The 14,194-nt window shown below is 39.3% G+C and overlaps 1 protein-coding gene across 5 annotated transcripts in view; it reads left to right on the top strand.

The window, feature by feature from the left end:
• Positions 1 to 14,194, top strand: part of mthfd1l (methylenetetrahydrofolate dehydrogenase (NADP+ dependent) 1 like) — a 153,800-nt gene that overhangs the window by 90,437 nt on the left and 49,169 nt on the right. For 4 of the 5 annotated variants that reach the window (XM_062977297.1, XM_062977285.1, XM_062977291.1 and 1 more), the window contains exons 23-24: positions 266 to 366; positions 1,599 to 1,776. The exons of the other annotated variant lie outside the window; for it this stretch is intronic. In XM_062977297.1, coding sequence (XP_062833367.1) covers positions 266 to 366; positions 1,599 to 1,776 — 279 coding nt within the window. The remainder of the gene's footprint in view (positions 1 to 265; positions 367 to 1,598; positions 1,777 to 14,194) is intronic. 5 annotated transcript variants of the gene reach the window in all.

The following is a 14,194-nucleotide window of genomic DNA, read 5'->3' as shown; positions in this document are numbered from 1 at the left end:
GTGGAGCTGTGGATTAGAGTACATGAAGGTGGGTCGTAGTCTGTAACATTTCCTATGCCTGGTTTTTCTTTATCCAAATGGATATGGGATTGGTCAAGCATCTCTCAGATGGCTTTGAGTCTTGAAGTATCTTATATTTTGCCATGATCTCAGCAAGGTGATTGAGTATGAATGCATTATATTGTAAATGAATGATAAATGAAAGTCTTTGTTATTACTGTTAAAATGTCAATTTACTTTTAACTTTCTCTTCCCCCTTATGCAGAATCTCAAATTGGTGTCTGATGGCTGTAATAACTTAAAGAAACAGATTGAAATTGCACAGCATTTTGGTGTACCTGTTGTAGTAGCTCTAAATGTTTTCAGGTAAAATTATTTGTCTATTTTCCACCAGAGAATTAACCTCATACATTACATTTGAATTTTGGAATTACACCACTAGATGGATAGAAGTGCTCTGTCTCCTAATATCACGTTTATACTAATAAAGCATATTTCATACTTCTCTAGTCAACAAAGAACATAAATCGGTGTTTAACTAGATATCACAGAATGAATAGAATTTTTAAAGTTAAGGATTTCCAACTCTTCATATATACACATATATGAATATTCACATAGGCAAATTTAGAATATTTATAAAATACTAACAGTGCCACATTCAGATCTTCAACACCTATTTAATAAATTTAAGTACCCAGTCACTCAGGTCTTTGATATGGAAACTGTTAAATTTATATTACTTTCAATATGTCTTTGACTCCTGTGCTTGCAATACTCTTTTCAAAAATTACTAATATTAGCAATGCATGCGTGGGTTTTTTTGGAGCAATCTACAATAGAATAACAATTTAGCACTACCCCCCTTACAGTTTTCTTACTCAAAAATGCCCCTTGCCCTGGATCACTATAAGATCTTGAGTATCCATACCATCTGGATTCTCACCAGAGGAGCAGTCCTACTGTGTGGGACCTGAGCCATTCAAGACACTGATCAGTTCCGCTTTTCTTTCCAGACATGCCTTGATTTGGGGTAAAATCTGTAATAAGAGGGACAAAACCCTAAATTTGACCTAAGAAATTCTGTCTTTGATTAGTGAACTCTTCCTTTTTGACATTTCTGCCATTAGGGAGGAGGGACTATGAAGATAATTTGGGAAATGGCTATGTTGCAAGAAGAGCAGGACAAATTATAGGAGAGAGGTAGCTGGTGTTCTAACCTATCAAGTAAGGTCAGCTGCCAGGGCCAATATTGTAGGCATCAATTATGTTTGGGCTCTTGAGTTTACAACCACTGGTGTTCCCCAGACTAGTTCTTCCAGATGTTTTGGACTTCAGCTTCCAGTATCCCTGGTGGCTAAACTGGCTAGGGCTTATGGGAGTTGAAGTCCAAAATGGTTGGAGGACCAAAGTTTGGGAATCACTGGCAGCCACTATATGTGTGTGTAAATTTTTTTTGCTTTGGGCCATTTGTCTAATAAGACACTTGATATTGCATAGCATTTTCCTAACCATCAGCTATTTTGTAGGCATTGCTGAGGAGAACAACTTAGCAAATAGAAATCATATCATAAATAAAATAATTGCTTTGTTGGCAGAACTGACTCTCCTGCTGAGGTTGATTTAGTCTGTAAGATTGCCAAAGAGTCTGGAGCTTCTGATGCAGTGCCTTGCAATCATTGGTCAGATGGCGGCAGAGGAGCAGTGGACTTGGCTCAAGCTGTAATGAGAGCTGCCAGTCAGCCAAATCACTTCAGATATCTATATGACCTGGAGGTAAGTTTTAGTAAAGGTATTGCAACACACAAGAAAGCAAATGATACAATAGTTCTCTCAAAAAAAGTAGGTGGGGAATAAGCTTGGCACATGATTATACAGTAGAGTCTCACTTATCCAACACTTGCTTATCCAACGTTCTGGATTATCCAACACATTTTTGTAGTCAATGTTTTCAATACATCGTGATATTTTGGTGCTAAATTCGTAAATACAGTAATTACTACATAGCATTACTGCATATTGAACTACTTTTTCTGTCAAATTTGTTGTATAATATGATGTTTTGGTGCTTAATTTGTAAAATCATAACCTAATTTGATGTTTAATAGGCTTTTCCTTAATCCCTCCTTATTATCCAACATATTCGCTTATCCAACATTCTGCTGGCCCGTTTATGTTGGATAAGTGAGACTCTACTGTATAAGTAACCACTCAGTTAATATCGCTAGCAATAGATGTTACTTCTGATGAGATTGCATGTTGCTTCTGTTTACTGTCATCAAATATATTTGTAAGCATCTTGAATTACATATTCTCTCAAGCTGTGTGTGGAAGATAACATTTGAAAACAAAGATGTCTATACCGATATGGTGGAGGATTTGATTTGTGTATTGCCATGTGGATTTGCAACAGACAGTTTTGATTGCTGTTTTTGAGTCACTCATGTTTTCAAATACATAATACATTGGTTTTAATTACACTTATATATTTATGAGAAACAGAAGTTCAGACTGTGCTATTGCTGTGTGCTCTGCATGGGGCTACCATTGAAGAGTGTATTGTTTCTAGAAGATACTATAGGCAAGCCCTAAGTTACAAACAAGATAGATTCTGTAGGTTTGTTGTTAAATTGAATTTGTTTGTAAGTTGGAAGTACATTTTAAGTGTAGCCCCAGCATATGTGTGTGTGTGTGTGTGTGTGTGTGTGTGTGTGTTTAGTCTTCGATAACATAGGGAAGGCTTAACATCCCTGTGGTGTTTGTTTTACTGTCTGTGCACCTCACTTTCGGTCCCTATGATAACTTGATTTTGAAAAAAATGGCTTGTTGTGGAAACAAGGATTGGTGATAAAGTATCAGTGAATTTCCTTTCCTAGGAGGAGTTTTCTCTCACTTCCTGTTGTCTCACTCCCATTCTTAACTATGAGTTGTTTGTAAGTTGGATGCTTGTAACTTGGGCACTGCCTTTACTTAGATACTGAAAGACCCATACTGTGTGCCAGTTGTTTCAAAGATTTGGTATATTCCAGGTGTGGTCTGACCAGGGCAGAATAGAGAGGTAGCATGACTTCCCTGGGATCTAGACACTATACTCCTATTGGTGCAGGCCAAAATCCCATTGGCTTTTTTGCTGCTGCATCACATTGTAGGCTCATGTTTAACTTGTTCTCCACAAGGACTCCAAGATCTTTTTCACACGTATTGATGTCGAGCCAGGCCTCCCCCATTCTGTATCTTTGCATTTCATTTTTTCTACCTAAGTGGAGTATCTTGCATTTGTCCCTGTTGAACTTCATTTTGTTAGTTTCGGCCCATCTCTCTAATCTGTTAAGATCATTTTGGATTCTGCTCCTGTCTTCTGGAGTATTGGCTATCTTTCCCAATTGGTGTCGCCTGCAAATTTGATAATCGTGCCTTTTAACCCTTCGTCTAAGTCGTTAATAAAGATGTTGAACAGAACGGGGTCCAGGATGGAACCCTTACACTCCACTTGTCAATTCTTTCCAGGATGAAGAAAACGCATTGGTGAGCACCCTTTGGGTTTGTTCACTTAGCCAATTACAGATCCACCTAACCGTAGTTTTGCCTAGCCCATATTTGACTAGCTTGTTTGCCAGAAGGCCTTACTGAAATCCAGATATGCTACATCCATAGCGTTCCCCACATCTACCCAGTTCATAACTCTATCAAAAAAAGAGATCAGATTAGTGTGGCATGATTTGTTTTTAATAAATCTTTGTTGACTATTAGCGATGACAGCATTTGTTTCTGAGTGTTTGCAGACCACTTCCTTAATGATCTTTTCCAGAATCTTGCCTGGTATCGATGTGAGGCTGACCGGACGGTAATTGTTTGGGTTGTCCTTTTTTCCCTTCTTGAAGATAGGGACCACATTTGCTTTCCTCCAATTTGCTGAGACATTTTCCGTTCTCCAAGAACTCAAAGAGCAGTCAAAAGCTGCTCTATCATGCTAGATAAAATTATAAATTTCTGGCATGAAGAATCCGTTTCCTTTAGAAGCTGACATGATGACTTGGGTGACATTAGCAGTTGTTATGTTTCTTAGCACAAATCTGTAATGGGGTCATTTTTGTTTTACAGCATTTAAAAATATGTTCAAAGCAGGTGGGGAGAAGGAAAGAGATGAACATCTGATGAGTGGCTAGATAGGAGACCAGGGGGAAGTGCTCATAATCCAATCTTTACTTTCCAAAGATTAGTAGATATGAGCATGTAATGAAGAAATAAGCAAATATTAAACATTTATTTATTTTTAGATTTCCCTAAACCATTTTCTTTTTGATTAAATTTAATTCCTTTCCCCCAGTGACATAACAATTTTCTTCAATGAAGTAAACAGAATCCATTATTTAATTGAAATATATCTCTAGAGTAAAAAAATGTTTTGATATAAGCAAGTGAATTTGTATTTTAATTAGCAACTACATTTCCTGTATAGTTGAAATAATGGTGTGAAGAAAGAGCAGTCTATTAACTTGTGAGGGATCTGAAAAATATTACATCAGTTGTCAAGGGACTGAAATAAGGGTGAGGCTAAAGATATACAAATACATTGTAGTAATGGGAATTACTCAAGGTTTTTTTTAATAAAAATGTAAGGCAACAACGAGGTTCAAGAGGACTAGAGACAAGTTTGCCATATGACCAATATTTGTCTTCACACAAGTACCTATTTAAATATTTTTTACTCTTTACTGTTTATTATTTCTTCTCGATTGTTAGACTGAGAAGGGGGCTGCTCACAAAACCCATCTGAATCCGGTATATCGCCCTTTGTATGGTTTTTTTTTAAAAAGCATTCATTGAAATACATATGGAGAACATCAACATATCAGCAGTCTTATCAAAGAAGACTTCCTTAAAGTGTTTCAGCTTTCTTGAAGAATGAGTGTTTAACTTGAAGCAGAGGGCTATTACTCAAAATAAACTGACTCATTCATTAACAGTAAGCTTAGATAACCAGGGCAGGGTGGCAGAAGGAAGAAAGGAGGAACCATACATATCCCCTCCAACAAATCTTCCAGGCTTCATTAATTCAGACTCTTATTCTCAAAGCATCCTGCCAGCTGAAATCCCACTCATTTCTTAAGAAATTCCTGCCAGCACATATTTTGACACAACTATACAGTTTTGCTTTTAAGATATCAGAGTACTGTACAAAATAAATGACACAAGTCTTGTGAAAGATGCCATGTCGCTTCAATGGGATAAAGACAGGCAAAACATTTAAAAAAAAGAGTTCACAACATGTATTTCTGCTGAGGAATGAACTTACCTGTTATATTGCTTCACGCTTTGATGTCCCAAAAATTGAAACAGAGCTTGGACAATGTAGGTTTTTGAAATTATTGGAACCACAGCTCTTGGAATTACCCAGTCAGCCTCAGGCCGACTTTTAAAATCATACCATTTTGACTATCCACCAAATACTCAAAAAAAGATTAACTTCCATTGGGAATACTAATGCAGTGAAATACTGTTGCCTGTCCTGGGCCCCATTCTGTTCAACATCTTTATTAATGACTTAGATGAAGGGCTAGAAGGCATGATCATCAAGTTTGCAGATGACACCAAATTGGAAGGGATAGCTAATACTCCAGAAGACAAGAGAATTCAAGACAATCTTAACACATTAGAGAGATGGGCCAAAACTAACAAAATGAAATTCAACAGAGAAAATGCAAGATACCCCCCTTAGGCAGAATAAATGAAATGAAAAGAGTCAGAATGGGGGATGCCTGGCTCAACAGCAGTACGTGTGAAAAAGATCTTGGAGTCCTTGTGAACAACAAATTAAACATGAGCCTACAATGTGATGAGGCAGCAAATAAGCCAATGGGATATTGGCCTGCATAAATAGGAGTATAGTGTCTAGATCCAGGGAAGACCACACCTGGAATCCTGTGTCCAGTTCTGGGCACCACAATTGAAGGGAGATGTTGACAAGCTGGAAAGTGTCCAGAGGAGGGCGACTAAAATGATCAAGGGTCTGGAGAACAAGCCCCATGAGGAGCGGCTTAAAGAGCTGGGCATGTTTAGCCTGCAGAAGAGAAGGCTGAGAGGAGATATGATAGCCATGTACAAATATGTGAGGGGAAATCAGCCCTCCCCTCACAAGCTTGTTCTGTGCTGCCCTGGAGACTAGGACGCAGAACAATGGCTTCAAACTACAGGAAAGGAGATTCCACCTGAACATCAGGAAGAACTTCCTCACTGTGAGAGCTGTTCGACAGTGGAACTCTCTGCCCCGGACTGTGGTGGAGGCTCCTTCTTTGGAGGCTTTTAGGCAGAGGTTGGATGGCCATCTGTCAGGGGTGCTTTGAATGAGATTTTCCTGCTTCTTTGCAGGGGGTTGGACTGGATGGCCCATGACTACTTCCAACACTATCTATATATATAAAAGGGTAATGAAATTTTGGCCTAGGACAAAACAACAAAACTACACATCCCAGAAACACTAAACTTGGCAGCACAACCCCTCATCCATACAACAAAAAGAAAAGAAAAATAAAGTCCTAATTAGAGGGAGAGGAATAATTGTTTGTATCCAATTGCTGCCAGTTAGAAGGCTAAGCTCCGTCCACTTGGTCTCCTAGCAACCCACTCAGCCCAGGGGACAGGCAGATTTAGGCCTCACTTAGGCCTCTTCCACACTGCCTATAAAATACAGATTATCAGATTTTAACTGGATTACAGTATATGGCAGTGTAGACTCAAGGCCCTTCCACAAAGCTTCCCATTTATAATCTTATATTATCTGCTTTGAACTGGATTATCTTGATCCCAAACTGCCATATAATCCACTTCAGTGTGTATTTTATACAGCTGTGTAGAAGGGGCCTCATATAATCCAGTTCTAAGCAAATAATATAAGATTATAAATATAATATGTAATAATTACTGTGATATAATAATACAGAACAATATAATCTCTAAAATCAGGACAGTAAATAAAGAATAACACTCTGAAAGCATAAACCACAGCCACGCGTGGCCGAGCAAAGCTAGTGATTCTATAAAACAAAATTCAGAGTCTACACTGCACCAATATCAAGCTCAACTCCCCTTCCCCAAGCCTGCCTTTAAAAAGGTAGACTTTCTCCCTTCATCCAAGATGCTTTTAAAACATGCTGAGGGAAAATAAAAGGAAATACAGCAGAAGAGTTAGTGTTAGAGTAGTTGTCTTTAGATGGTATGTGAGAAGGAATATGTTGACTCAATGTGTTGCTATGTAGAAAGCTATGTCTTGTGTGCTCATCAGTCGATAATTGGTAAGACTTGTTATAGCCTCTGCTGAAAATTTTAAAAATCTAGGCTCATAAAAGAGGAGATACTTTTGGACATCATGTCTCCAAGCCTTGTAAGTCAACACCAACACCTTGAACTGAGATCAGAAATAACTTGCAAAGTGGTGCACTTGGATCAAGTCTGTTAACTTACAGTCTCTGAATGTGGAACTGATATCTCATTTTCCCCCTTAAGCTACAGTTTGCCATATCAGCCAAGCCAACAAACTGTGGTTTTAGCAATTCCTGCAAGCCAGAAGCCTTGCTGAGTTGAAGGAGATTGTTCAAAGTACAGGCTGAAGGTGCAGATATCACAACAAACTGATCTGACAAACCAGGGATGGTTCTCTTCTGATAAATATTCCACATAAAGAAGCAGCATATGTGTACACAGCTAGCTCCCAAATCTTCTTCAATTTGGATGACGGCCCTTGAGTTTCTTTCAAACATAATATGGATGTACTCTTGCCTTGAGTAATGATAGTAATAATTATCCTGAAAAGCTTATTTTGTCCCTCCTATGGTGGGATTTACCATAGGCCTCCTATGACAGCATGGCACCTCTCATATTTGTTTTTATTAAATATCTTCCATTCCTTTCATGTTTTCAAAGTCGGTGTGGGAAGTGGCTTCATGTTGTGGAGAGGAAAATAAATCTCTTTACCACAAATGGAGGTGTGGATTCACATCATGGGTTTAACTTCAGTGAGCATTTTCTTCCATAGATTTTGAAACCAAATCTGTCTAAAGAAGGTGTAGTTCTTTCGACAGAACTAGAGAAATCAAAAGAGAAGGATGAAATTACAAGCAGGTTTATGAAAGCAGGATGGGAACCTAGGAATAGAAAAAACAGAAATGTGCAGAGTCAGCTACTTTTTTAGCACCATACTCTATCATTCCAGAGCACCTTGAACTGTGTACATTTTGTCTTGGCTCTGTGCCTGAAAACAGATATGAAAAAGATATAGATGACTTGGTTTCGCTGAGCAATTGTATTTTTTGCAGTCATAGAATTGCATAAGTACGGATCCTTAGTCTCAAAACTATTCTTTACTTTTATCTTAAGAGAATTAAGCTATATAACTAAACATATTAAAAAATTTAAAAGCAGAATTAGTTTAAATAAGAACACTTGTGTGACTTTGAAGGCAAGTCACATCAAGGGGTGTTGCACATTTTTCTACACATTCTTCTCTTTCCTTGTTCCCTTTCTACATGGGGTTTCCTTATCAGTTTATTGCACATACCATATATGTATATGTTGACCTTATGTATTAATCAAGAACAGGTTTTAGGGGCAAATTAAGCATTTTGATGTGACCAATAGATCAACTAAGGTTCATTCTGTAGGGGAAAGGGCTAGTGTTGTCTCAGAGGACCAACCACCTCTGGCTACCACCATTTTTCACCCTGGCATTCAAAAATGCCAAAAGTATCACTGTGGTGGAGGAAATAGCAGGGATTGAAGCTTCTTTTGGGTTCTCCTATGACAGACTCGATGGATTGTCACCTTGTTGTGGTGAGGGGTCTTGCGTGTTCCGATGAACCTGCGGGCACAACCACTGGAGTCATGCACTCCCCGGAGTGGCCGCAGGGGAGGTTCCAGACCAAGCACAATCCGAAGACCCAAAGACCTTAACAGCGGAGCAGGCGGAGGATAACATGGTACATGTTACAACGGCTGTGAAGGCGGAAGAAGGTTGCAACAGACTGAAAAGCCACTCTCGTTGTGTTAACCACACCACTGCTGGGACCACACTCTGTGAAGACTGTGTGTTGACCGGCCGTGCACCGACCTCCACATATTAAAAAAAATCACGCACAGGCGTCTTCCAAGAAAAATAAAAACAAATAAAATCATCCCATGGCAATCACCACAACATCTGTTATAGAACTCCAATATGCCGATGGCAACATAGTCTGTGCGCACTCAGAAGAAACCTACAAGCCACTCTAAACACTTTCGCAGAAGCATACGAGAAGCTCAGCCTCTCATTGAACATTGAGAAAACCAAAGTGCTCTTCCAACAGGCACCAGCTAATCCCTCTGCAATGCCAGGAATACAGCTTAATGGTGTAACATTAGAAAACGTTGACCATTTCGGCTACCTTGGCAGCCACCTCTCCACAAAAGTCAACATTGACACTGAAATACAACACCGCCTAAGCTCCACGAGCGCAGCATTTTTCAGAATGAAGCAGAGAGTGTTTGATGACCGGGACATCCGTAGAGATACCAAGGTGCTTGTTTATAAAGCCATTGTCCTCCCAACCCTGCTCTATGCCTGCAAAATGTGGACGGTCTACAGATATCACACCAAACTCCTGGAGCGTTTCCATTAGCGTTGCCTCAGAAAAATCCTGTAAATCTCTTGGGAAGACAGGCGGACAAATGTCAGCGTGCTGGAAGAATAAAAGACCACCAGCATTGAAGCGATGCTCCTACGCCATCAACTCCGCTGGACTGGCCACATTGTCCGAATGCCCGATCACCAGCTCCCAAAGCAGTTGCTCTACTCCGAACTCAAGAACGGGAAATGTAATGTTGGTGGGCAGGAAAAGAGATTTAAAGATGGGCTTAAAGCCAACCTTAAAAACTGTGGCATAGACACTGAGAACTGGGAAGCCCTGGCCCTTGAACACTCTAATTGGAGGTCAGCTGTGACCAGCAGTGCTGCGGAGTTCGAAGAGGCACGAATGGAGGGCTTAAGGGAGAAACGTGCCAAGAGGAAGGAGCATCAAGCCAACCCTGACCTGGAAACCGATGTCCTCACTGCGGGAGAACATGCAAATCAAGAATAGGTCTCTTCAGCCACCTAAGAACCCACCCCAAGACACCAAAGATGGAAGACAATCCTCCTCAAACTACAAGGGATTGCCTAAGTAAGTAAGTAAGTAAGTAAGTAATGACAGACTAAGTTCTTGCCCTTTGCACCTCTAGTCAGAGAAAACGATGGTTCTTGGTTGGATTAATGTTAATATAAATTACTCACATTGACCCATAGAAAAGTCGGCTAAGGTTTTTTTTTAGTCAGTTTTTCAGACTAATGTTTCTAGACTTATACATGAGTATATATAGTATCATTATGCAGAAAACCTAACAGCTGGGACCAAGTGATCTTTCTACAAATAAAATTCAGGTTCTTTTGGCTTGGTAGACATTGTATAGGGTATAGAGGAAGGGTCGGAAGCATGGAGAGAGTGATGCACATGTGCTGAAAATAAGCGGCCAGAGAGGTTTAACAAGATGTGTACCTCATGAATTTTTTTATCATAGTCTGTATTCCCTCTGCAGTATTTGTTGTTGACATTTATCACACTGCCATGGACAAACCCCTTCAAGATATCAAAATGTCACACAAACGAAAGGTTTGTGTTGAATCAAACACATTAATATAACACCAAGCACCCACCTTCAGCCTACATGCCTTTTTTCATTCATTTTTTATGGTTCTATATTTTAACTGTCTGAAGATAAGTGTTAGCATAATATGAGCTTTGTGTGACTGAATAGCAGCAAAGGAGATTCAACTTTCTTAGTAAATCAACTTTCCATTTAGATAAAGAAGAGTGATGTTTATTTTGACTCATTTACGGTTCTCTAAGGATTCGAGGAGCAATTCCCGATTCCTTAGGAAATTTAAGAGGAGCCGGAGAGAAGGAAATATTTTGGTGTAGATATAGTATACCAGCCAAGAATGTGAGATGTGAGCCAAGAAACCCCCAGATTCAATTTCACTGCCACCATCCCCCTTCTCAACACGAATGTGTTCTTAGGAAAGCTGCTCTATGCTCAACTTCCCAGATGCAATGTGGAGGTGGTGGTGGTGGTGGTGATGATGATGACGATACTGATCTGTTTACAAGGCTGTCATCAAGATTACTGAAATAATGTGTACAAAATACTCTGAATTCTTTAAATGCCTAGTGCAAATGTTGCACATTGTTGGAATGTGATCTTTTTAAGGCATGTGTGAGCAGCTACTTTTCTTCTCCCTCCCTAGACAAGATTCTGAATTATGAATGTTGTGCAAATTGAATACTACACAAATGGACAAGTTCCATAGTGAATTTAACACCACCTAGCAGTAAGATCTTCACAACCATAAACTTGATCTGCTTGGGCATAGGGCTAAATCTCCTTGTGCTAGCCATAGTGTTGGGTCTTATTCCTGTTCACATCAGTGCCTCCTTCCCTCTCTGCCCCCCTCTTCTGATTCCACTCGAAAAAGTGTCCAGTTCAAGAAGGTCATTGACAAGCTGGAACAGGTCCAAAGAAAGGCTACCAAAATTGCCAAAGGTCTGGAAACCATGCCCCATGAGGAGCAGCTTAGATGTATTTATCCTGGAGAAGAGGCAGTTAACAGATGAAGTTATAGGCATGTTTAAATATTTGAAAGGATGTCATATTGAAGATGGAGCAAGCTTGTTTTCTGTCATGCAAAGCAATGGATTCAATTGACAGGAAAAGAAACTCCTCCTAAACATTAGGAAAAACTTATTGAGAATAAAAGCTGTTTGGTAGTGAAATATCGTGACTCAGTGTGGTGGAGACTTTTTCTCTAGAGACTTTTAAGCAGAGGCTAAATTGACATTTGTCAGGGGTGCTTTGATTGTGTGTCCCTGAATGGCAGGGGGTTGGACTGGATGGCCCCTGTCATCTTGTCAGACTGTTATTATTCTAAATGGCTCACATCAGCAGAGTATGCACAGCAAAGAATTGCATGGTTTACAGAAATAATATCCAATGACATGGAAGTGCAATACCCTCCCCCAAATAAAATAAATAGAGACATGGAAAGTGTAAAAGTTCTCTTTATTATATTTTGGTATTGTTTCTTGCCCACTTTTTTAGGAAACAAAGGGATTTTTTTTTTTAAAAAAAAAAGGGGGAAAACGCAGAACTTGGATGAAACTGCACAAGGGCAGATAAAATTGCCACAAGGCCAAGACTGGGCTGATAGTCATTCCCAGCTTTTCAGTAAAGGTAGATATTAAAAATAAATTGGTCATCATATGCATCTTTTTGCTTTGCAGTCATGAAGCACCAATTCTTTCCAGCTGATGCATACCAAGGAGTGCATTTTGTCCATTGTTTCAATAATGGGCAGTTTGAATGAGCCTGTTTCAGCACTGATTACACATGGGAAGAAGCACATGAGTAACATTGTTCTTAGACTGTTAGTGTCAGCCAGGCTACGTGCTTCATAGCCAAACTGGAAGGGATCTGTTCTTCCTCAGAGTAGCACCAGAGCTATTGAGGTACAGGGAAATATGTATGTAATTTGACCCTGTCCACATCGTATTCGATATAAACCTACATGGGCTCTTTCATGCTGTAAAACTCTTTCAGTGGGAGATAATTCCCTGGCGTTGTACATCAAATAAATTATAGAATATTTGAAAAACATACTGCAGTTTCCTAAATTAGGGGATTAATTGTGAAAATATCTGTTCTTTGTCTGTTTTAAATGTGCGTCAAACCACATGAAGTGATAACGTTGTTGGCTAATTATTCCATCTTTGGCATTTCTTGAAAATTCACAGGCATTCTCGCTTTTAAGGAATATTTGAACTTTGGCAGTAGTGAATTGCACAGGCATGCCGAAAGCTATTTCTTAGGGAGGAGGGATTATTGGTAAATAGTAATAAATATACATAGTAAATAGATTGCAAATATTATTATAATAGAAATTCCAGTAGGCAATTAGTTCACTCATGAATGACAAACAGTACAATATGTGCCAAGCAAATAAAACTAATGCTAGATGGATAAGGTATAGTTCTGTAAATCCAACTCTACTAATATTAATTGCTAAATTAACTCAAAGAATCACACTCACTTTACTAGTATTGAGCTATGAGACATTGGAAGCTCAGCACTGAATACAATGAAAGGCTGGATTTCAGTTTCAAGGACATTATAGCAGTTGGAGCAATGCAAATTTGGGACTTCTTGGACTTTTGGGGGAGAATGAAATGAGAAAGACAAGAGTTAAGAGATCCAAGAGAAAAAGAAATGGAAGTGATTTGCTGAAAGTCAGAAGGAACATGGAGGATAATCACCATTACTGGCAACTCAATAAAGTGGATAAAGGAGTTATTCTAGGTTTTGAAGCTATTTTTGGAATATGATTACCTTGGATGGCTCCTATAAAATTCAAACTAAAACCCAGAGTGGACTCACTGTCTCTCTGACATGGAAACCACCACTGATGGACACACACACACCACTGGTTTGCAGTGGCAAAAAAAGAGAGGACAGTATGGTTAGGAAAAGGTTTCCTGCAATTCTAATTGAGGGTTGTGCTTTGCCTTCTTTGCAGGACAGTAACAATCACCCAATTGGGTTCAACAAAATTTGAGATTACGCTCTTTGTCCTAGTGAGATTCTATAAAGACATTTGACAATACAAAAATGAAACATTGGGCTAGAGGAGAAGGGGGGAGCAGAAAATCCAAGCAGGGAGTTACACTGTGATCCTTTCCATCAAGAGGAAAACTCACATTAAATGGCAAGTCTTCCCAACATAAACCAGTTTTAAAATGGAAGGGATTTCCAGAAGAAAGATAATCAATGTTGAGGGTTCTTTTCTTGAATTTCTTTAGATCTTTCCTAAAGAGAAACTATGTCTAGAAACTCTGGAAATCCTGTGTCTGTCCTGATCTGCAAAACTGGGACTTGTGGGAGAGTGGTTAATGAAATCTAGCAAAAATTCAAGTTGCTGTAGCTCAAAATAGGTTTTAACCTACATAATGATCTAAGCAAGCAGTGTTGTTAGGTGCCTTCATTGTTGTTGTGTGCCATAAGTCATTTTCAATTTATGGCAACCCACAACACCTTCTGTTGTCAACCTATCATGGGGGTTGGGGGTTGGCAAGATTTG

This window comes from Anolis carolinensis, chromosome 1 (genome assembly GCF_035594765.1).
Source record: "Anolis carolinensis isolate JA03-04 chromosome 1, rAnoCar3.1.pri, whole genome shotgun sequence".
NCBI classification, from domain to species: Eukaryota; Metazoa; Chordata; class Lepidosauria; order Squamata; family Dactyloidae; genus Anolis; species Anolis carolinensis.
This window is presented reverse-complemented; position numbering and strand designations above follow the sequence as displayed.